This window comes from Oncorhynchus mykiss, chromosome 20 (assembly GCF_013265735.2).
Source record: "Oncorhynchus mykiss isolate Arlee chromosome 20, USDA_OmykA_1.1, whole genome shotgun sequence".
NCBI classification, from domain to species: Eukaryota; Metazoa; Chordata; class Actinopteri; order Salmoniformes; family Salmonidae; genus Oncorhynchus; species Oncorhynchus mykiss.
Window position 1 is genome coordinate 43,691,533 of NC_048584.1, and position 22,345 is coordinate 43,713,877.

The 22,345-nt window shown below is 50.7% G+C and overlaps 1 protein-coding gene across 1 annotated transcript in view; it reads right to left on the bottom strand.

The window, feature by feature from the left end:
- LOC110492809 (netrin receptor UNC5B-b-like) overlaps positions 1-22,345 on the bottom strand; it is a 173,224-nt gene that overhangs the window by 61,532 nt on the left and 89,347 nt on the right. The window contains exons 3-5 of the mRNA XM_036955571.1: positions 17,712-17,855; positions 16,448-16,551; positions 15,394-15,574 (exon numbers count right to left, since the gene is read on the bottom strand). Coding sequence (XP_036811466.1) covers positions 15,394-15,574; positions 16,448-16,551; positions 17,712-17,855 — 429 coding nt within the window. The remainder of the gene's footprint in view (positions 1-15,393; positions 15,575-16,447; positions 16,552-17,711; positions 17,856-22,345) is intronic.

Genomic DNA, 22,345 nt, shown 5'->3' on the forward strand with positions numbered 1-22,345 from the left:
ACACCCTCCTCACTGATAAACAGACCACACCCTTCTCACTGATAAACAGACCACACCCTCCTCACTGACAAACAGACCACACCCTCCTCACTGACAAACAGACCACACCCTCCTCACTGATAAACAGACCACAACCTCCTCACAGACAAACAGACCACACCCTCCTCACTGACAAACAGACCACACCCTCCTCACTGACAAACAAACCACACCCTCCTCACTGACAAACAAACCACACCCTCCTCACTGACAAACAGACCACACCCTCCTCACTGATAAACAGACCACACCCTCCTCAATGACAAACAGACCACACCCTCCTCACTGACAAACAGACCACACCCTCCTCACTGACAAACAGACCACACCCTCCTCACTGACAAACAGACCACACCCTCCACACTGATAAACATACCACACCCTCCTCACTGACAAACAGACCACACCCTCCTCACTGACAAACAGACCACACCCTCCTCACTGACAAACAGACCACACCCTCCTCACTGATAAACAGACCACACCCTCCTCACTGATAAACAGACCACACCCTCCTCACTGACAAACAGACCACACCCTCCACACTGACAAACAGACCACACCCTCCTCACTGATAAACAGACCACACCCTCCTCACTGATAAACAGACCACACCCTCCTCACTGACAAACAGACCACACCCTCCTCACTGACAAACAGACCACACCCTCCTCACTGATAAACAGACCACACCCTCCTCACAGACAAACAGACCACACCCTCCTCACTGACAAACAGACCACACCCTCCTCACTGACAAACAAACCACACCCTCCTCACTGACAAACAAACCACACCCTCCTCACTGACAAACAGACCACACCCTCCTCACTGATAAACAGACCACACCCTCCTCAATGACAAACAGACCACACCCTCCTCACTGACAAACAGACCACACCCTCCTCACTGACAAACAGACCACACCCTCCTCACTGACAAACAGACCACACCCTCCACACTGATAAACATACCACACCCTCCTCACTGACAAACAGACCACACCCTCCTCACTGATAAACAGACCACACCCTCCTCACTGACAAACAGACCACACCCTCCTCACTGACAAACAGACCACACCCTCCTCACTGACAAACAGACCACACCCTCCTCACTGACAAACAGACCACACCCTCCTCACTGACAAACAGACCACACCCTCCTCACTGACAAACAGACCACACCCTCCTCACTGACAAACAGACCACACCCTCCTCACTGACAAACAGACCACACCCTCCTCTCTGACAAAGACCACACCCTCCACACTGATAAACAGACCACACCCTCCACACTGATAAACAGACCACACCCTCCTCACTGACAAACAGACCACACCCTCCTCACTGATAAACAGACCACACCCTCCTCACTGACAAACAGACCACACCCTCCTCACTGATAAACAGACCACACCCTCCTCACTGACAAACAGACCACACCCTCCTCACTGACAAACAGACCACACCCTCCTCACTGACAAACAGACCACACCCTCCTCACTGACAAACAGACCACACCCTCCTCACTGACAAACAGACCACACCCTCCTCACTGACAAACAGACCACACCCTCCTCACTGACAAACAGACCACACCCTCCTCACTGACAAACAGACCACACCCTCCTCACTGACAAACAGACCACACCCTCCTCACTGACAAATAGACCACACCCTCCTCACTGACAAACAACTCAAAGCCATCATTTATGAACTGATACACAAAGCAACACTTGATTAGAAAACTTAAAGAGTTTTTTTATTTTAAATTATTATACAAAATTCTTGACACTAACATAATGTTATGTATATGGATGGGGGGGGCGTGGGGGGTGGTACAACCATCTCAGTTCTTCAGATTTCACTGCGAAGAGACAGAATCATTAGATCACTTATTTTGGTATCGCATCTATGTAGCTTGTTCAGGAATGTCAGAAAAACATTTATCTGAAATGAACCCTACAAATAGCACTGTTGGGTTTGGAAAAACCAGAGACAATCAATCAACAATATAACAATACTTTTGGTAAAAATATTGATATTTTATTTAAAATCTGTAGATATTAACGATGAGACAGTCTACAGGGAGGAGGTGAGGGTCCTGGTGGACTGGTGCCAGGAAAATAACCTCTCCCTCAACGTCAACAAAACAAAGGAGCTGACTGTGGACTTCAGGAAACAGCAGAGGGAGCACGCGGCTGCAGCTGAGAAGGTGAAAAGCTTCAAGTTCCTCGGCGTACACATCACTGACAATCTGAAATGGTCCACCCACGCAGACATTGTGGTGAAGAAGGCGCAACAGCGCCTCTTTAAACTCAAGAGAATGAAGAAATGTGGCTTGGCCCCTAAGACCCTCACTAACTTGTATAGATGCACCATTGAGAGCCTCCTGTCGGGCTGTATCACCGCCTGGTACGGCAACTGCACCGTCCGCAACCGTAAGGCTCTCCAGAGAGTGGTGTGGTCTGCTGAACGCATCACCGGGGGCAAAATACCTACCCTTCAGGACACCTACAGCACTGCCTGTTCACCCTGCTATCCTCCAGAAGGTGAGGTCAGTACAGGTGCATCAAAGATGGGGCCGAGAGACTGAAAAACAGCTTCTATCTCAAGGCTATCGGACTGTTAAATATCCACCACTATCTGTCCTTCACCCAGTACCATACCCTGAACTTAGTCGCTGTCACTATCCGTCCTTCACCCAGTACCCTGCTCTGAACTTAGTCACTGTCACTAGCCGGCCTCCACCCGGTTACTCAACCCTGCACCTTATAGGCTGCTGCCTTAAGTACAGAGACATGGAATCAAATGGATTTACTGTTACTTTAATAATGTTTACATACTGATTTACTGTATTCTAGTCAAGTCCATCCTATTCAACTATTGCTGTATACAGTGCCTTGCGAAAGTATTCGGCCCCCTTGAACTTTGCAACCTTTTTCCACATTTCTGGCTTCAAACATAAAGATATAAAACTGTATTTTTTTGTGAAGAATCAACAACGTTGATCGTTGTCGTATCCATTTATTCTACAGATATACTATATATTCTATCCATATGCTGTCCATAATGCCCATCATCTCTATACATCCCATCATATATATATATATATATATATATATATATATATATGGAGACAGCAGTTTGTTAAAGACAGGGGTTGATGGGAAATGTTATCACGCAATCCAGTCTCTTTACAAAGTACCAAATTAATATGGTACAGATTCGTTTCCCCAAACAAGGAGATTCCTTATCACCGACTTGGTTTGCTTTGTTTAAAATAAAATAAAACGATTTGGCAAAAGAAATGAAACCGTTAAATATCCGTTAATATAATAAATAGTAAAATATGATGATGAAATGCATCCTTTTATATGCCGATGATGTCAGTAACTGAAACAAGACCTGCAGAACATGTTATTATGTGCAGTCAGTCGGTTGTAAAAGACGGAGATCATTAACCAGACAAAAAACACACAAAAAAAGCAGGTACTAAGAGAAGTGTGTTTCAGTTTTGTTTTAGAGAGGACGGCTACCACCCTGTCCTCCACCCAGTACCCTCAATAATTTGAGTTTACTAGCATTTATAAATATTTGGATATGTTTATTGATGAACATATTACCTCTCTATAATGGAACATCTGCCCTGGCCGACTCAGCATGTAGAGCTCTTGGGGGAGTTATAGGGAAAAACAAAAACATGTGAAGATATTGGTTATGCTACGTATTGCACACTGTATCAGACGTGTGTCCTGTAGGGTGCACAGGGTGCACAGGGTGCACAGGGTGCTGCACAGGGTGCACAGGGTGCACAGGGTGCACTCGAAAACTAACATGTCCATAACAGAGCTTTACTTTGTAGGTGTCCACCAGTTTGCACCTTTACTTGCACTAACAGGGGACACGGGCTGGGAACCCTGTGAGGGGAGATGGAAGGCGTGAATAACAGGGGACACGGGCTGGGAACCCTGTGAGGGGAGATGGAAGGCGTGAATAACAGGGGACACGGGCTGGGAACCCTGTGAGGGGAGATGGAAGGCGTGAATAACAGGGGACACGGGCTGGGAACCCTGTGAGGGGAGATGGAAGGCGTGTATGACAGGGGACACGGGCTGGGAACCCTGTGAGGGGAGATGGAAGGCGTGAATAACAGGGGACACGGGCTGGGAACCCTGTGAGGTGAGATGGAAGGCGTGAATAACAGGGGACACGGGCTGGGAACCCTGTGAGGGGAGATGGAAGGCGTGAATAACAGGGGACACGGGCTGGGAACCCTGTGAGGTGAGATGGAAGGCGTGTATGACAACAGGGGACACGGGCTGGGAACCCTGTGAGGTGAGATGGAAGGCGTGAATAACAGGGGACACGGGCTGGGAACCCTGTGAGGGGAGATGGAAGGCGTGAATAACAGGGGACACGGGCTGGGAACCCTGTGAGGGGAGATGGAAGGCGTGAATAACAGGGGACACGGGCTGGGAACCCTGTGAGGTGAGATGGAAGGCGTGTATGACAACAGGGGACACGGGCTGGGAACCCTGTGAGGTGAGATGGAAGGCGTGTATGGAGAGACTTCGGAATAGACTGTTGACTGCCAGAATAGCAACTTTTTCAATGGGATCTATCCATAGGGGGGAGGAGTCTTGGCCAATGAAATGTCTGAACTTTTTCAACAGTCTCTCTGTGAACATCTGTACGAAAACCAAATTAAGGGAGACATAGATATTATTATCAGGAAGCTTGGCCCCAGTGATGTACTGGGTCGTACGCACTACCCTCTGTAGCTCATTATGGTCAGATGCTGAGCAGTTGCCACACAATGTGGTGATGCAACCGGTCTGGATGCTCTCGATGGTGCAGCTGTAGAACGTTTTGAGGATCTGGGGACCCATGCCAAATCTTTTCAGTCTCCTGAGGGGGAAAAGGTGTTGTTGTGCACTCTTAACGACTGTCTTGGTGTGTTTGGACCATGATAATTTGTTGGTGATGTGGACACCAAGGAACTTGAAACTCTCGACCTGCTCCACTTCAGTCCCCTCGATGTTAATGGGGGCCTGTTCAACCCTCCTTTTGCTGTAGTTCACGATCAGCTCCATTGTCACATTGAGAGAGAGGTTGTTGACCTGGTTGTTGTCCTGGCACCACATTACCCGGGTCTATAACCTCCTCCCTAGCTATTTTTATTTTACCTTTATTTAACTTGGCAAGTCAGTTAAGAACAAATTCTTATTTTCAATGACGGCCTGGGAACAGTGGGTTAACTGCCTGTTCAGGGGCAGAACGACAGTTGTACCTTGTCAGCTCGGGGGTTTGAACTTGCAACCTTCCGGTTACTAGTCCAACGCTCTAACCACTAGGTTAGCCTGCCGCCCCTGCCGCCCCTAAAAGCAAGAGATCGCTATGTGCACGAGTAAGATCCGGGATATTGAAACAGGTCGGTAATTGTGGTGAAATGGAAGAGGAAAAGATTAAGTTTGTTCGCTGGAATAATGGTCGGACCAAGGCGCAGCGGATGTTGAGTTCCACATCATTTATTAATAGTGGAACTTAGCAGAACAAAAACAATAAACAATAAACGAAACCGTGACAACAGAGGTGCTACGTGCACTTACTCAAAACAATATCCCATAAACCACAGGTGGAAAAATGCTACTTAAATATGATCCCCAACGATTACCCCTGATCTACTCTACCATAGAAAATAAAGACTTTCTATGGTCAGAACTTGACAGTACGCTGTGTCTGGACTGGGCATCGGGGCAGAGAAGGGCTCCTGCCATGGAGCTGGACTGGACGACGTGTTCGGATTGGACATCGGCGCAGAGGAAGACCCATGCCATGGAGCGGGACTGGACGCTGTGCCTGGACTGGGCACCAACGCAAAAGAAGACTCTGGCCTTGGAGTTGAACTGGGGAAGGCTCCGGCCATGGAGCTGGAGATTCTGGACCGTGGACCGTCTCAGGAGGTTCCGGACCGGGAACCGTCGCCAGAAGCTCTGGACTGGGAACCGTCGCCAGAAGCTCTGGACTGGGAACTGTCGCCAGAAGCTCTGGACTGGGAACTGTCGCCGGAAGCTCTGGACTGGGAACTGTCGCAGGAAGCCTGGACGTACCGGGCTGGGGACACACACTTCAGGGAGAGTGCGAGGAGCAGGCACAGGACGTTCCGGGCTGTGGAGACGTACTGGAGACCTGGTGCGTATAGCCGGCATCAATTGTACCAGAACTTTAACACACTTCGCAGGACGAGTACGGGGAGCTGACTAAGGTGGCTCCTTAGGGCGAATGCCGTGCATACTACGCCAAACCAACAGCTCTCTCGCTTCACTCTCCTCCAATTTATCCAACAACTCCTCAACGGTCTCTGACTCACCCCTCAACTTCGCCGACCACCCCGTGTGCCCCCCCCCAATTTTTTTTGAGGCTGCTTCTTGGGCATGCGTCGTGGCCGTGAACCCTGTCGTCATCGCTGTCCTCCATTACCTCCTTCCGTCTGCCGCCAAGGAAGGGTTTTGCATCTCCCCATCACTTCTTCCCATGTCCAGAAATCCTTCACCTGATCAACACGCTGCTTGGTCCTGGTTTGATGGGATATTCTGGCAACGGCCTCTGAGGGGTGGGGTTAAGGAGATAGGTGGGATGGACTGAGAGTAGCTGAGGGGTGGGGTTAAGGAGATATGTGGGATGGACTGAGAGTAGCTGAGGGGTGGGGTTAAGGAGATAGGTGGGATGGACTGAGAGTAGCTGAGGGGTGGGGTTAAGGAGATATGTGGGATGGACTGAGAGTAGCTGAGGGGTGGGGTTAAGGAGATATGTGGGATGGACTGAGAGTAGCTGAGGGGTGGGGTTAAGGAGATAGGTGGGATGGACTGAGAGTAGCTGAGGGGTGGGGTTAAGGAGATAGGTGGGATGGACTGAGAGTAGCTGAGGGGTGGGGTTAAGGAGATAGGTGGGATGGACTGAGAGTAGCTGAGGGGTGGGGTTAAGGAGATATGTGGGATGGACTGAGAGTAGCTGAGGGGTGGGGTTAAGGAGATATGTGGGATGGACTGAGAGTAGCTGAGGGGTGGGGTTAAGGAGATAGGTGGGATGGACTGAGAGTAGCTGAGGGGTGGGGTTAAGGAGATAGGTGGGATGGACTGAGAGTAGCTGAGGGGTGGGGTTAAGGAGATAGGTGGGATGGACTGAGAGTAGCTGAGGGGTGGGGTTAAGGAGATAGGTGGGATGGACTGAGAGTAGCTGAGGGGTGGGGTTAAGGAGATAGGTGGGATGGACTGAGAGTAGCTGAGGGGTGGGGTTAAGGAGATAGGTGGGATGGACTGAGAGTAGCTGAGGGGTGGGGTTAAGGAGACAGGTGGGATGGACTGAGAGTAGCTGAGGGGTGGGGTTAAGGAGATAGGTGGGATGGACTGAGACTAGCTGAGGGGTGGGGTTAAGGAGATAGGTGGGATGGACTGAGACTAGCTGAGGGGTGGGGTTAAGGATATAGGTGGGATGGACTGAGACTAGCTGAGGGGTGGGGTTAAAAGCTCATGTTCATAATAAACTCAGCAAAAAAAGAAACGTCCTCTCACTGTCAACTGCGTTTATTTTCAGAAAACGTAACGTGTAAATATTTGTATGAACATAACAAGATTCAACAACTGAGACATAAACTGAACAAGTTGAAGCAATGAAGCCACACACAGTATTAGGAGGAGTATATATCTGTCACGTTCTGACCTTTATTTCCTTTGTTTTGTATGTAGTTTGTATGGTCAGGGCGTGAGTTGGGGTGGGCAGTCTATGTTTGTTTTTCTATGATTTTGGGATTTCTATGTTTCGGCCTAGTGTGGTTCTCAATCAGAGGCAAGTGTTATTAGTTGTCTCTGATTGAGAATCATACTTAGGTAGCCTGGGTTTCTCTGTGTGTTTGTGGGTGATTGTTTCCGTGTCTGTGTTTTTCACCACACGGTACCGTTTTGGGTTTCGTTCGTTCCACGTTTATTGTTTTTGTATTCAGTTGTGTTCATGTTGAGTATTTCTTATTAAAAGAACCATGGACACTTACCACGCCGCATATTGGTCCTCCGATCCTTCTCACCTCTCCTCTTCAGACGAAGAGGAGGAAATCCCTTACAATGTCTGAATGTTTTCCGTCTAAATAACCACAACAATAAGGTTCCAAGCCAATGGGATTACCACAGTCAGAAACAGCTGTCCAATGGTATTGGAGGACAACATATGATGTCATTGAATCAATGTATACTAAAAACATATGTGCGGTGAAAATCGGCAACAAGCAAACAGACTTCTTCTCTCAGGGACGGGGAGTGAAACAGGGCTGCCCAAAAAGTCCAACACTATTTAACATCTACATTAATGAATTGGCAAAAACATTAGAAGAATCGCCAGCACCTGGTATCACACTACACAACACTGAAATCTGCAGCACCTGGTCTCACGCTACACAACACTGAAATCAAGGGTATGCTGTACAGAGACGACCTGGTGATGCTGTCTCCCACTGAGGAGGGTCGGCTGTACACAGATGACCTGGTCTGACCGTTAACCACAGCTTCTGTCAGACCAGGGCTCTGACCGTTAATCACAGGCTCTGTCAGACCAGGGCTCTGACCGTTAATCACAGGTTCTGTCAGACCAGGGCTCTGACCGTTAACCACAGGTTCTGTCAGACCAGGGCTATGACCGTTAACCACAGGTTCTGTCAGACGAGGGCTCTGACCGTTAACCACAGGTTCTGTCAGACCAGGGCTCTGACCGTTAATCATAGATTCTGTTGGACCTGGGCTCTGACCGTTAATCACAGATTTTGTCAGACTGAATATAATGATATTCCAAAATACTTGCAGAACTCAGGATGACTAATATAAATTATATTTGGACCTATTAGAACACACCAAAAATGACACGTATCTAGGACTAAATATCAGCAACACAGGTAGCTTTCACATGGCTGTGAATGTGTCACACCCTGGTCAAAGTATTTTGTGTTTATCTTTATTTATTTGGTCAGGCCAGGGTGTGGCATGGGTTTTTGTATGTGGTGTGTATTTATGGGGATTGTAGCTAGTGGGGTGTTCTAGCTAAGTCTATGGCTGTCTGAAGTGGTTCTCAATCAGAGGCAGGTGTTTATCGTTGTCTCTGATTGGGAACCATATTTAGGCAGCCATATTCTTTGAGTTTGTCGTGGGTGATTGTCCTTTGTGTCCTTAGTGTTAGTTTGCACCAGTTTAGGCTGTTTCGGTTTTCATTACGTTTATTATTTTGCACTGTTTGTATTTAGATTCGTGTTGCTATAGTCAATAAACATGGATCGTAATCTACACGCCGCATTTTGGTCCGACTCTCCTTCTCATACAGAAAACCGTTACAGAATCACCCACCACCAACGGACCAAGCAGCGTGTCAACAGGCAGCAACAGCAGCGTAAAGAGGAATGGACATGGGAGGACGTTTTAGATGGCAAGGGCTGTTACACTTGGGAGGAGATACTGGCTGGAAGAGATCGCCTCCCATGGAAACAGGTGGAGGCACTTAGGAGAGCAGAGGCAGCCGGAGAGAGGAGCCGGCGATATGAGGGAACACGGCTGGCAAGGAAGCCCGAGAGGCAGCCCCAAAAATTTATTGGGGGGGGGCTAACAGGGAGTATGGCTACGCCAGGTAGGAGACCTGGGCAGACTCCCTGTGCTTACCGGGGGGCTAGAGAGACCGGACAGGCACCGTGTTATGCAGTGGTGCGCACGGTGTCTCCAGTGCGGGTGCATAGCCCGGTGCGGTATATTCCAGCTCCGCGTGTCGGCCGGGCTAGATTGAGCGTCGAGCCTAATGCCATGAAGCCGGCTCTACGCAGCTGGTCCCCAGTGCGTCTCCTTGGGCCGGCTTACATGGCACCAGCCTTGCGCTCGGTGTCTCCGGTTCGCCTGTATAGCCCAGTGCGGGCTATTCCACCTCGCCGCACTGGCAGGGCGACCGTGAGCATTCAACCAGGTAAGGTTGGGCAGGCTCGGTGCTCAAGAGCTCCAGTGCGCCTGCACGGTCCGGTTTTTCCAGTACCACCTCCACACCCCAGCCCTCCGGTAGCAGCTCCCCGCACAAGGCTTCCTGTGCGTGTCCTCGGCCCAGTACCACCAGTGCCAGCACCACGCATCAGGCCTACAGTGCGCCTCGCCTGTCCAGCGCTGTCGGAGCCCTCCTCCTCTCCAGCGCTGTCGGAGTCTCCCGCCTGTTTAGCGCTGTTAGAGCCTTCCTTCTCTACAGCGCTGCCGGAGTCTCCCGCCTGTTCAGAACTGCCAGTTAGCAAAGAGCTGCCAGTTAGCATAGAGCTGCCAGTTAGCATAGAGCTGCCAGTTAGCATAGAGCTGCCAGTTAGCATGGAGCTGCCAGTCTGCAAGGAGCTGCCAGTCTGCATGGAGCTGCCAGTCTGCATGGAGCTGCCAGTCTGCATGGAGCTGCCAGTCTGCAAGGAGCTGCCAGTCTGCAAGGAGCTGCCAGTCTGCAAGGAGCTGCCAGTCTGCATGGAGCTGCCAGTCTGCATAGAGCTGCCAGTCTGCAAGGAGCCGCCAGAGCTGCCTGTCTGCAGGATGCCGCCAAAGCTGCCAGTCTGCAAGGAGCCGCCAGAGCTGCCAGTCTGCAAGGAGCCGCCAGAGCTGCCAGTTAGCATGGAGCAGCCAGGGCCGCCAGTCAGCATGGAGCAGCCAGGGCCGCCAGTCAGCATGGAGCAGCCAGGGCCGCCAGTCAGCATGGAGCAGCCAGGGCCGCCAGTCAGCATGGAGCAGCCAGGGCCGCCAGTCAGCATGGAGCAGCCAGTCAGCATGGAGCAGCCAGAGCTGTCAGTCAGCATGGAGCAGCCAGAGCTGCCAGTCAGCATGGAGCAGCCAGTCAGCATGGAGCAGCCAGAGCTGCCAGTCGACCAGACTCTCCCAGATCTGCCAGTCGACCAGACTCTCCCAGATCTGCCAGTCGACCAGACTCTCCCAGATCTGCCAGTCGACCAGACTCTCCCAGATCTGCCAGTCGACCAGACTCTCCCAGATCTGCCAGTCGACCAGACTCTTCCAGATCTGCCAGTCGACCAGACTCTTCCAGATCTGCCAGTCGACCAGACTCTTCCAGATCTGCCAGTCGACCAGACTCTTCCAGATCTGCCAGTCGACCAGACTCTTCCAGATCTGCCAGTCGACCAGACTCTTCCAGATCTGCCAGTCGACCAGACTCTTCCAGATCTGCCAGTCGACCAGACTCTTCCAGATCTGCCAGTCGACCAGACTCTTCCAGATCTGCCAGTCGACCAGACTCTTCCAGATCTGCCAGTCGACCAGACTCTTCCAGATCTGCCAGTCAGCCAGGATCTGCCGAAACCACCAGCCAGCCAGGTAGATTCATCAACCTGCCTGAGCTTCCTCTCACTCCTGAGCTTCCTCTCACTCCTGAGCTTCCTCTCACTCCTGAGTTTCCCCTCAGTCCCGAGCTGCCTCAGTCCCGAGCTGCCCCTCAGTCCCGATCTGCTCCTCAGTCCAGTGGGGTTCTGGGTGAGGACTACTAGGCCATGGTCGGCGGCGAGGGTGGACTATCCAGGGACGCGAGGAGAAGGGACTAAGACATTGATTGAGTGGGGTCCACGTCCCGCGCCGGAGCCGCCACCATGGACAGACGCCCACCCGGACCCTCCCTATTGTTTTGAGGTGCGTTCGGGAGTCCGCACCTTAGGGGGGGGGTTCTGTCACACCCTGGTCAAAGTATTTTGTGTTTATCTTTATTTATTTGGTCAGGCCAGGGTGTGGCATGGGTTTTTGTATGTGGTGTGTATTTATGGGGATTGTAGCTAGTGGGGTGTTCTAGCTAAGTCTATGGCTGTCTGAAGTGGTTCTCAATCAGAGGCAGGTGTTTATCGTTGTCTCTGATTGGGAACCATATTTAGGCAGCCATATTCTTTGAGTTTGTCGTGGGTGATTGTCCTTTGTGTCCTTAGTGTTAGTTTGCACCAGTTTAGGCTGTTTCGGTTTTCATTACGTTTATTATTTTGCACTGTTTGTATTTAGATTCGTGTTGCTATAGTCAATAAACATGGATCGTAATCTACACGCCGCATTTTGGTCCGACTCTCCTTCTCATACAGAAAACCGTTACAGAATGAGCTGAGCGACAAAGCAATCTATGCCATTAAAAGGATAATTAAAATCAAAATTCCAATTAGAAACTCCTATTAACGCGTATAGAGCAGAATTGGGCCAATACCCCTCTCCTTTATTAGAATAGAAAAAATTAGCCATCAAATTTTACAACCATCTAAAAACAAGTGACCCCAAAACATTCCATCACACAGCTCTACAATGTCATGAGATGAAACAAGAGAAGAGTCCCCTTAGCCAGCTGGTTCTGAGGCTCAGTTCACCAACCCAAACCAACCCCATAGAGCCTCAGGACAACACTCAGCCACCTGGTTCTGAGGCTCAGTTCACCAACCCAAACCAACCCCATAGAGCCTCAGGACAGCAGTCAGCCAGCTGGTTCTGAGGCTCAGTTCACCAACCCAAACCAACCCCATAGAGCCTCAGGACAGCAGTCAGCCAGCTGGTTCTGAGGCTCAGTTCACCAACTCAAACCAACCCCATAGAGCCTCAGGGCAGCACTCAGCCACCTGGTTCTGAGACTCAGTTCACCAACCCAAACCAACCCCATAGAGCCTCAGGACAGCAGTCAGCCAGATGGTTCTGAGGCTCAGTTCACCAACCCAAACCAACCTCATAGAGCCTCAGGACAGCAGTCAGCCAGCTGGTTCTGAGGCTCAGTTCACCAACCCAAACCAACCCCATAGAGCCTCAGGACAGCACTCAGCCAGCTGGTTCTGAGGCTCAGTTCACCAACCCAAACCAACCCCATAGAGCCTCAGGACCGCACTCAGAAAATCTGGCCCAACCAAATCATCACAAAACAAAAAGAAAAATATATCACATATTGGAAAGACACCACAAAAAATAAAAGTAAACTTCACTGCTATTTGTCTCTAAACAGACAGTACATGGTGGCAGACTATCTGACCACTGTGACTGATAGAAAACTGAGGAAAACATTGACTAGGTACAGACTCAGTGAGCACAGTCTGGCTATAGAGACCGGTCGTCACAGACAAACCTGGCTGCACAGAGAGGACAGTCTGGCTATAGAGACCGGTCGTCACAGACAAACCTGGCTGTCCAGAGAGGACAGTCTGGCTATAGAGACCGGTCGTCACAGACAAACCTGGCTGTCCAGAGAGGACAGTCTGGCTATAGAGACCGGTCGTCACAGACAAACCTGGCTACCCAGAGAGGACAGTCTGGCTATGGAGACCGGTCGTCACAGACAAACCCAGAGAGGACAGTCTGGCTATAGAGACCGGTCGTCACAGACCAACCTGGCTGCCCAGAGAGGACAGTCTGGCTATAGAGACCGGTCGTCACAGACAAACCTGGCTACCCAGAGAGGACAGTCTGGCTATGGAGACCGGTCGTCACAGACCAACCTGGCTGCCCAGAGAGGACAGTCTGGCTATAGAGACCGGTCGTCACAGACAAACCTGGCTGCCCAGAGAGAACAGTCTGGCTATAGAGACCGGTCATCACAGACAAACCTGGCTACCCAGAGAGAACAGTCTGGCTATAGAGACCGGTCATCACAGACAAACCTGGCTGCCCAGAGAGAACAGTCTGGCTATAGAGACCGGTCATCACAGACAAACCTGGCTACCCAGAGAGGACAGTCTGGCTATGGAGACCGGTCGTCACAGACAAACCTGGCTGCCCAGAGAGGACAGTCTGGCTATAGAGACCGGTCGTCACAGACAAACCTGGCTGCCCAGAGAGGACAGTCTGGCTATGGAGACCTGTCGTAACAGACAAACCTGGCTGCCCAGAGAGGACAGTCTGGCTATGGAGACCGGTCGTAACAGACAAACCTGGCTGCCCAGAGAGGACAGGCTGTGCTCACTCTGCTCCAGGGGAGAGGTAGAGACAGAGCTGCATTTCCTTTACACTGTGACAAATACTCAGACCTAAGAGAATCTTTATTTCTAATATCTAATATTTATTAGGTGAAAATACTAAATGTGCAGTTTTGGCAGCCAAATATGTGTCCTCCTGCTACAACAAAGTACAATGCCATGTCGATAATATTTCCCATGTAGTTTTGTTTTGTCTTTCATACCATGTCATGTGTCTCCTCAGTCAGGTTGAGACTAGTCTACTACCAGGTCATGTGTCTTCTCAGTCATGTTGAGACTGGTCTACTACCAGGTCATGTGTCTCCTCAGTCAGGTTGAGACTGCTCTACTACCAGGTCATGTGACTTCTCAGTCAGGTTGAGACTGCTCTACTACCAGGTCATGTGTCTTCTCAGTCATGTTGACACTGGTACACTGATCTACTACCAGGTCATGTGTCTTCTCAGTCAGGTTGAGACTGCTCTGCTACCAGGTCATGTGTCTTCTCAGTCAGGTTGAGACTGCTCTACTACCAGGTCATGTGACTTCTCAGTCAGGTTGAGACTGCTCTACTACCAGGTCATGTGTCTTCTCAGTCAGGTTGAGACTGCTCTACTACCAGGTCATGTGACTTCTCAGTCAGGTCATGTGTCTTCTCAGTGAGGTTGAGACTGGTCTACTACCAGGTTATGTGTCTTCTCAGTCATGTTGACACTGGTCTACTACCATGTCATGTGTCTTCTCAGTCATGTTGACACTGGTCTACTACCAGGTCAAGTGTCTTCTCAGTCAGGTTGAGACTGGTCTACTACCAGGTCATGTGTCTTCTCAGTCAGGTTGAGACTGCTCTACTACCAGGTCATGTGTCTTCTCAGTCAGGTTGAGACTGCTCTACTACCAGGTCATGTGTCTTCTCAGTCAGGTTGAGACTGGTCTACTACCAGGTCATGTGTCTTCTCAGTCAGGTTGAGACTGCTCTACTACCAGGTCATGTGTCTTCTCAGTCAGGTTGAGCGTGGTCTACTACCAGGTCATGTGTCTTCTCAGTCAGGTTGAGCGTGGTCTACTACCAGGTCATGTGTCTTCTCAGTCAGGTTGAGTCTATTGCTGTAATGTAACACTGTTGTTCTCAATGATATTGTTGTTGTAGTTGCTGTTAATGGTAATACCATATCCACTACTACTACCACTGTTATGATTACTTTATCACTGTTGGTCCCAATATTGCTGTTTAAGTTTACTTTGACAATGTAAGTGATTTAACTTTCTATGTAAATAAAGTCTACTGAATTGAAAGAGAGAGTAGAGATCGAGAGAGAGACAGAAAAACATCTCCTGTGTGTGTGTGTGTGTGTGTGTGTGTGTGTGTGTGTGTGTGTGTGTGCTACTTACCATAGACGATAAGCGCGGCGGTACTACTGCGTCTCCTGGCTACATGGTTACGTGCCACACAGGTGTAGTTGGCCGTGTCAGAGAGACGGGCCTGTTTAATAATGAGGTCATGATCAATGGTCATCAGGAAGTTAGAGTCCTGAGATGGGTCTATGGTTTCCTCATTCTTTAACCAGTCAACCTGGGGGAGAGGGGAGGAGGGGGGGGGGGGGGGGGGGGGGGGGGGGGGGAGACCAGTTAGAGTCCTAAGCTGGGTCAGTTAGAGAAGATCGAGAGAACACCACACAGACAAAGACACAGACACACACACACACACACACACACACACACACACACCAACAAAGGAGCGCAAACACACAAGTCACCCAGGACTGAGCCAATCCAATGTCCCAATGCTAACACTGGATGACATTTGCCAAACAAATAAATATGTTTGCTGATATAAATATGAATATTTCCCTGTCACTCCTCAGGAGGGATGAAGAGGAGGAGGAGTGAAGAGGAGGGATGAAGAGGAGTGGTGAAGAGGAGGGATGAAGAGGAGGAGGAGTGTTGAGGAGGGATGAAGAGGAGGAGGAATGATGAGGAGTGATGAAGAGGAGGAGTGATGAGGAGTGATGAAGGGGAGGAGAAGTGATGAAGAGGAGGAGTGATGAGGAGTGATAAAGATGAGGAAGAGTGATGGGGAGTGATGAGGAGTGATGACGAGAAGTGATGAGGAGTGATGAAGAGGAGGAAGAGTGATGAGGAGTGATGAGGAGTGATGAAGAGAAGTGATGAGTGATGAAGAGGAGAAGAAGTGATGAGGAGTGATGAAGATAAGTGATGAAGAGGAGGAGAAGTGATGCGGAGTGATGAGGAGTGATGAGGAGAAGTGATGAAGAGGAGGAAGAGTGATGAGGAGTGATGAAGAAGTGATGATGAAGAGGAGGCGTGATGAAGATAAGGAGTCATGAAGATGGCGATCGATGAAGAGGAGTGATGAGGAGTGAATGAAGAGAATGAGTGATGAAGATGGCGATCGATGAAGAGGATGTGATGAGGACACACATACCTCAGCAGGGGGAATGCCCTCAGGGGGTCGACACTGCAGCAACACCTCCTGCTCCAATCTCACCTCTCGACCCAGAGGCTCCTGCTCAAAGGCCTTACGCAGGTCTGCAGACAGGGGGCGACAGAGAGTTTTGTATTATTTAGTAATTTATATTTCTCCTTTCTTTAACCAGGTAGGCCAGTTGAGAACAAGTTCTTATTTACAACTGCGACCTGGACAAGATTAAGCACAGCGGTGTGACACAAACAACAACACAGAGATACACATGGGATAAACATGTGTGTCTGTGTGTGTGTGTGTGTGTGGGGGGAGGGGGGGGGGTTACAATTAGGGTTGGAATTAGGGTAAGGGGTTAGTGGTTAGGTTTGGGGTTAGTGGATAGGTTTAGGGTTAAGGATAGAGAAAATAGGTATTTTAATGGAAATCAATTGTAGTCCTCACGAGGATAGAAGGTCGTGTCCCAAAAATATGTCCTTTCTACTAAAATGTCTACTCGTTCACCACTACCCATACATCTACTACATCTCAAATGGGATTGAAGCATGGTGGGTGGAATAAAACATAATGGGACGTGGCTATAAACTCTAGAAAACATAATTTCACACACAGACCCCCCCCCCCCCCACAGACACCCCCCACATGCAGATTCCCCCCCCCCCCACAGACCCCCCCCACATGCAGATTCCCCCACCCCCCACACACAGACCCTCCCCCCACACACACAGACCCCCCCCACATACAGATTTCCCCACCCCCCACACACAGACCCTCCCCCTCCACACACAGACCCCCCCCATACGCAGATCCCCCCCACACACAGACCACCCCCATACATACACACATATCCCCCCCACACCGCCCCCCCCCCCTCCCCCCCACACACACACACAGATCCCCCTCCACACACACACAGACCCCCTCCCCACACACACAGATCCCCCCCACACACAGACCCCCTCCCCACACACACAGATCCCCCCCACACACAGACCCCCTCCCCACACACACAGATCCCCCCCACACACACAGACCCCCCCCATACGCAGATCCCCCCCCCCACACACAGACCCCCCCCATACATACACACATATCCCCCCCACACACTGCCCCCCCCCCCCCCCCACACACACAGATCCCCCTCCACACACACACAGACCCCCTCCCCACACACACAGATCCCCCCCACACACAGACCCCCTCCCCACACACACAGATCCCCCCCACACACACAGATCCCCCCCAGACTCTCTCTCTCTGCACCTACATGCGATGTGGACGTACGCGCGGCTACTCTTGGTGGTGCCTGCAGAGCTCCAGGCCACACACTGACACCAGTAGTCCTCCAGACCAAACAGTTCCTCTACCTGGGTCCTCGATACAGAGATATCCACCTCCCTCACCACCAGGCCTGGGAGAGAGAGGGGAGAGAGGGGAGAGAGGGGTGAGGGGAGAGACAGGAGAGAGAGGAGAGAGAGGAGAGAGGGGAGAGACCGGAGAGGAGCGAGGGGGGAGAGGGGGATAGGGGAGGGGGGAGAGAGGAGAGGAGAGAGGGGAGGAGAGGGGGATAGGGGAGGGGGAGAGGAGAGAGGGGGGAGAGATGGGGGAGAGAGGGGAGAGAGGGGAGTGGAGAGACCGGAGAGGAGCGAGGGGGGAGAGGGGGATAGGGGAGGGGAAGAGAGGAGAGAGAGGAGAGAGGGGGGAGAGGGGGATAGGGGAGGGGGGAGAGAGGAGAGAGAGGAGAGAGGGGGATAGGGGAGGGGGGAGAGAGGAGAGGAGAGAGGGGAGGAGAGGGGGATAGGGGAGGGGGAGAGGAGAGAGGGGGGAGAGAGGGGGGAGAGAGGGGAGAGAGGGGAGTGGAGAGACCGGAGAGGAGCGAGGGGGGAGAGGGGGATAGGGGAGGGGAAGAGAGGAGAGAGAGGAGAGAGGGGGGAGAGGGGGATAGGGGAGGGGGGAGAGAGGAGAGAGAGGAGAGAGGGGGATAGGGGAGGGGGGAGAGAGGAGAGAGAGGAGAGAGGGGGGAGAGGTGGATAGGGGGATAGGGGAGGGGGGAGAGAGGAGAGAGAGGAGAGAGGGGGGAGAGGGGGATAGGGGAGGGGGAGAGAGGAGAGGAGAGGAGAGAGGGGAGAGAAGAGAGAGGGGGGAGAGGGGGAGAGAGGAGAGGAGAGAGGGGAGAGAGGAGAGAGGGGGAGAGGGGAGGGGGGAGAGAAGAGAGAGAGGAGGGAAAGGGGAGAGAGGGGGGAGAGAGAGGAGAGAGAGACTGAGATCATTATATGTTAATGAATGTGTACAGTAGCGATGCGCGGTTTGACTAATAATGTTGGTTTAGTAGTCCCCATGGTGATATCCATGGTGTGGGCTGGTTTAGTAGTCCCCATGGTAATATCCATGGTGTGGGCTGGTTTAGTAGTCCCGATGGTGATATCCGAGGGGTGGGCTAGTTTAGTAGTCCCCATGGTGATATCCATGGTGTGGGCTGGTTTAGTAGTCCCCATGGTGATATCCATGGTGTGGGCTGGTTTAGTAGTCCCCATGGTGATATCCATGGTGTGGGCTGGTTTAGTAGTCCCCATGGTGATATCCCTGGGTGGGCTGGTTTAGTAGTCCCCATGGTAATATCCAAGGTGTGGGCTGGTTTAGTAGTCCATATGGTGATATCCGAGGGGTGGGCTGGTTTAGTAGTCCCCATGGTGATATCCACGGTGTGGGCTGGTTTAGTAGTCCCCATGGTGATATGCACGGTGTGGGCTGGTTTAGTAGTCCCCATGGTGATATCCGAGTGTTGGGCTGGTTTAGTAGTCCCCATGGTGATATCCGAGGGGTGGGCTGGTTTAGTAGTCCCCATGGTGATATCCACGGTGTGGACTGGTTAAGTAGTCCCCAATGTGATATCCACGGTGTGGGCTGGTTTAGTATTCCCCATGGTGATATCCCTGGGTGGGCTGGTTTAGTAGTCCCCATGGTGATATCCAAGGTGTGGGCTGGTTTAGTAGTCCATATGGTGATATCCGAGGGGTGGGCTGGTTTAGTAGTCCCCATGGTGATATCCACGGTGTGGGCTGGTTTAGTAGTCCCCATGGTGATATCCACGGTGTGGGCTGGTTTAGTAGTCCCCATGGTGATATCCATGGTGTGGGCTGGTTTAGTAGTCCCCATGGTGATATCCACGGTGTGGGCTGGTTTAGTAGTCCCCATGGTGATATCCACGGTGTGGGCTGGTTTAGTAGTCCCCATGATGATATCCGAGGGTTGGGCTGGTTTAGTATTCCCCATGGTGATATCCGAGGGGTGGGCTGGTTTAGTAGTCCCCATGGTGATATCCACGGTGTGGGCTGGTTAAGTAGTCCCCATGGTGATATCCACTGTGTGGGCTGGTTTAGTAGTCCCCATGGTGATATCGGAGGGGTGGTCTGGTTTTGTAGTCCCCATGGTGATATCCGAGGGGTGGGCTGGTTTAGTAGTCCCCATGGTGATATCCACGGTGTGGGCTAGTTTAGTAGTCCCCATGGTGATATCCACGGTGTGGGCTGGTTTAGTAGTCCCCATGGTGATATCCATGGTGTGGGCTGGTTTAGTAGTCCCCATGGTGATATCCATGGTGTGGGCTGGTTTAGTAGTCCCCATGGTGATATCCATGGTGTGGGCTGGTTTAGTAGTCCCCATGTTGATATCCATGGTGTGGGCTGGTTTAGTAGTCCCCATGGTGATATCCACGGTGTGGGCTGGTTTAGTAGTCCCCATGGTGATATCCGAGGGGTTGTCTGGTTTTGTAGTCCCCATGGTGATATCCGAGGGGTGGCTGGTTTAGTAGTCCCCATGTTGATATCCACGGTGTGGGCTGGTTTAGTAGTCCCCATGGTGATATCCATGGTGTGGGCTGGTTTAGTAGTCCCCATGGTGATATCCATGGTGTGGGCTGGTTTAGTAGTCCCCATGGTGATATCCATGGTGTGGGCTGGTTTAGTAGTCCCCATGGTGATATCCATGGTGTGGGCTGGTTTAGTAGTCCCCATGGTGATATCCACAGTGTGGGCTGGTTTAGTAGTCCCCATGGTGATATCCCTGGGTGGGCTGGTTTAGTAGTCCCCATGGTAATATCCAAGGTGTGGGCTGGTTTAGTAGTCCATATGGTGATATCCGAGGGGTGGGCTGGTTTAGTAGTCCCCATGGTGATATCCACGGTGTGGGCTGGTTTAGTAGTCCCCATGGTGATATCCACGGTGTGGGCTGGTTTAGTAGTCCCCATGGTGATATCCATGGTGTGGGCTGGTTTAGTAGTCCCCATGGTGATATCCATGGTGTGGGCTGGTTTAGTAGTCCCCATGGTGATATCCATGGTGTGGGCTGGTTTAGTAGTCCCCATGGTGATATCCATGGTGTGGGCTGGTTTAGTAGTCCCCATGGTGATATCCACGGTGTGGGCTGGTTTAGTAGTCCCCATGGTGATATCCACGGTGTGGGCTGGTTTAGTAGTCCCCATGGTGATATCCATGGTGTGGGCTGGTTTAGTAGTCCCCATGGTGATATCCATGGTGTGGGCTGGTTTAGTAGTCCCCATGGTGATATCCACAGTGTGGGCTGGTTTAGTAGTCCCCATGGTGATATCCATGGTGTGGGCTGGTTTAGTAGTCAAATCAAATCAAATCAAATTGTATTTGTCACATACACATGGTTAGCAGATGTTAATGCGAGTGTAGCGAAATGCTTGTGCTTCTAGTTCCGACAATGCAGTAATAACCAACAAGTAATCTAACTAACAATTCCAAAACGACTGTCTTGTACACAGTGTGAGGGGATTAAGAATATGTACATAAGGATATATGAATGAGTGATGGTACAGAGCAGCATAGGCAAGATACAGTAGATGGTATCGAGTACAGTATATACATATGAGATGAGTATGTAAACAAAGTGGCATAGTTAAAGTGGCTAGTGATACATGTATTACATAAGGATACAGTCGATGATATAGAGTACAGTATATACGTATGCATATGAGATGAATAATGTAGGGTAAGTAACATTATATAAGGTGATATCCATGGTGTGGGCTGGTATAGTAGTCCCCATAGTGATATCCATGGTGTGGGCTGGTTTAGTAGTCCCCATGATGATATCCGAGGGGTGGGCTGGTTTAGTAGTCCCCATGGTGATATTCACGGCGTGTGCTGGTTTAGTAGTCCCCATGGTGATATTCACGGCGTGGGCTGGTTTAGTAGTCCCCATGGTGATATCCATGGTGTGGGCTGGTATAGTAGTCCCCATGGTGATATTCACGGTGTGGGCTGGTTTAGTAGTCCCCATGGTGATATCCATGGTGTGGGTTGGTTTAGTAGTCCCCATGGTGATATCCATGGTGTGGGCTGGTTTAGTAGTCCCCATGGTGATATTCACGGTGTGGGCTGGTTTAGTAGTCCCCATGGTGATATCCATGGGTGTGCTGGTTTGGGGTAATTCATTATTGTGTGGATGAAGTTTGGGTGGGTCGCGGGTTAAATAAAGACAAAACAATAACTAGACAATCATTAAATATATCATTCTTGTTCAATTTCTATCTATTGCTTAGATTGAGTTGTTTCATTCATTATTTTAGGCTGTCTGGCATTAGTGTGTAACACTATGCTTCAGGACCTAGCTGTATGAGCGCCAAATCGCTTACACGCCACAATCGCCAAATGTTTTTTGGGAAAAGGCAGAAAAAGTTAACGTCGATCCAATGGAGAGTTGAATTATTAAGCGGTATAAGAGGATTATAGCAATGCCGCTATGTTGATGTGTGATGATTGTGAGGAACTATAAAACATTCGACCGTCACAAGACAGGGACTTCAAATGGGGGAACTGTAGCTTACTGTTCAGATGGGTTAAATGGACATCTGGAGAATCTTAAGAGAATGCACAG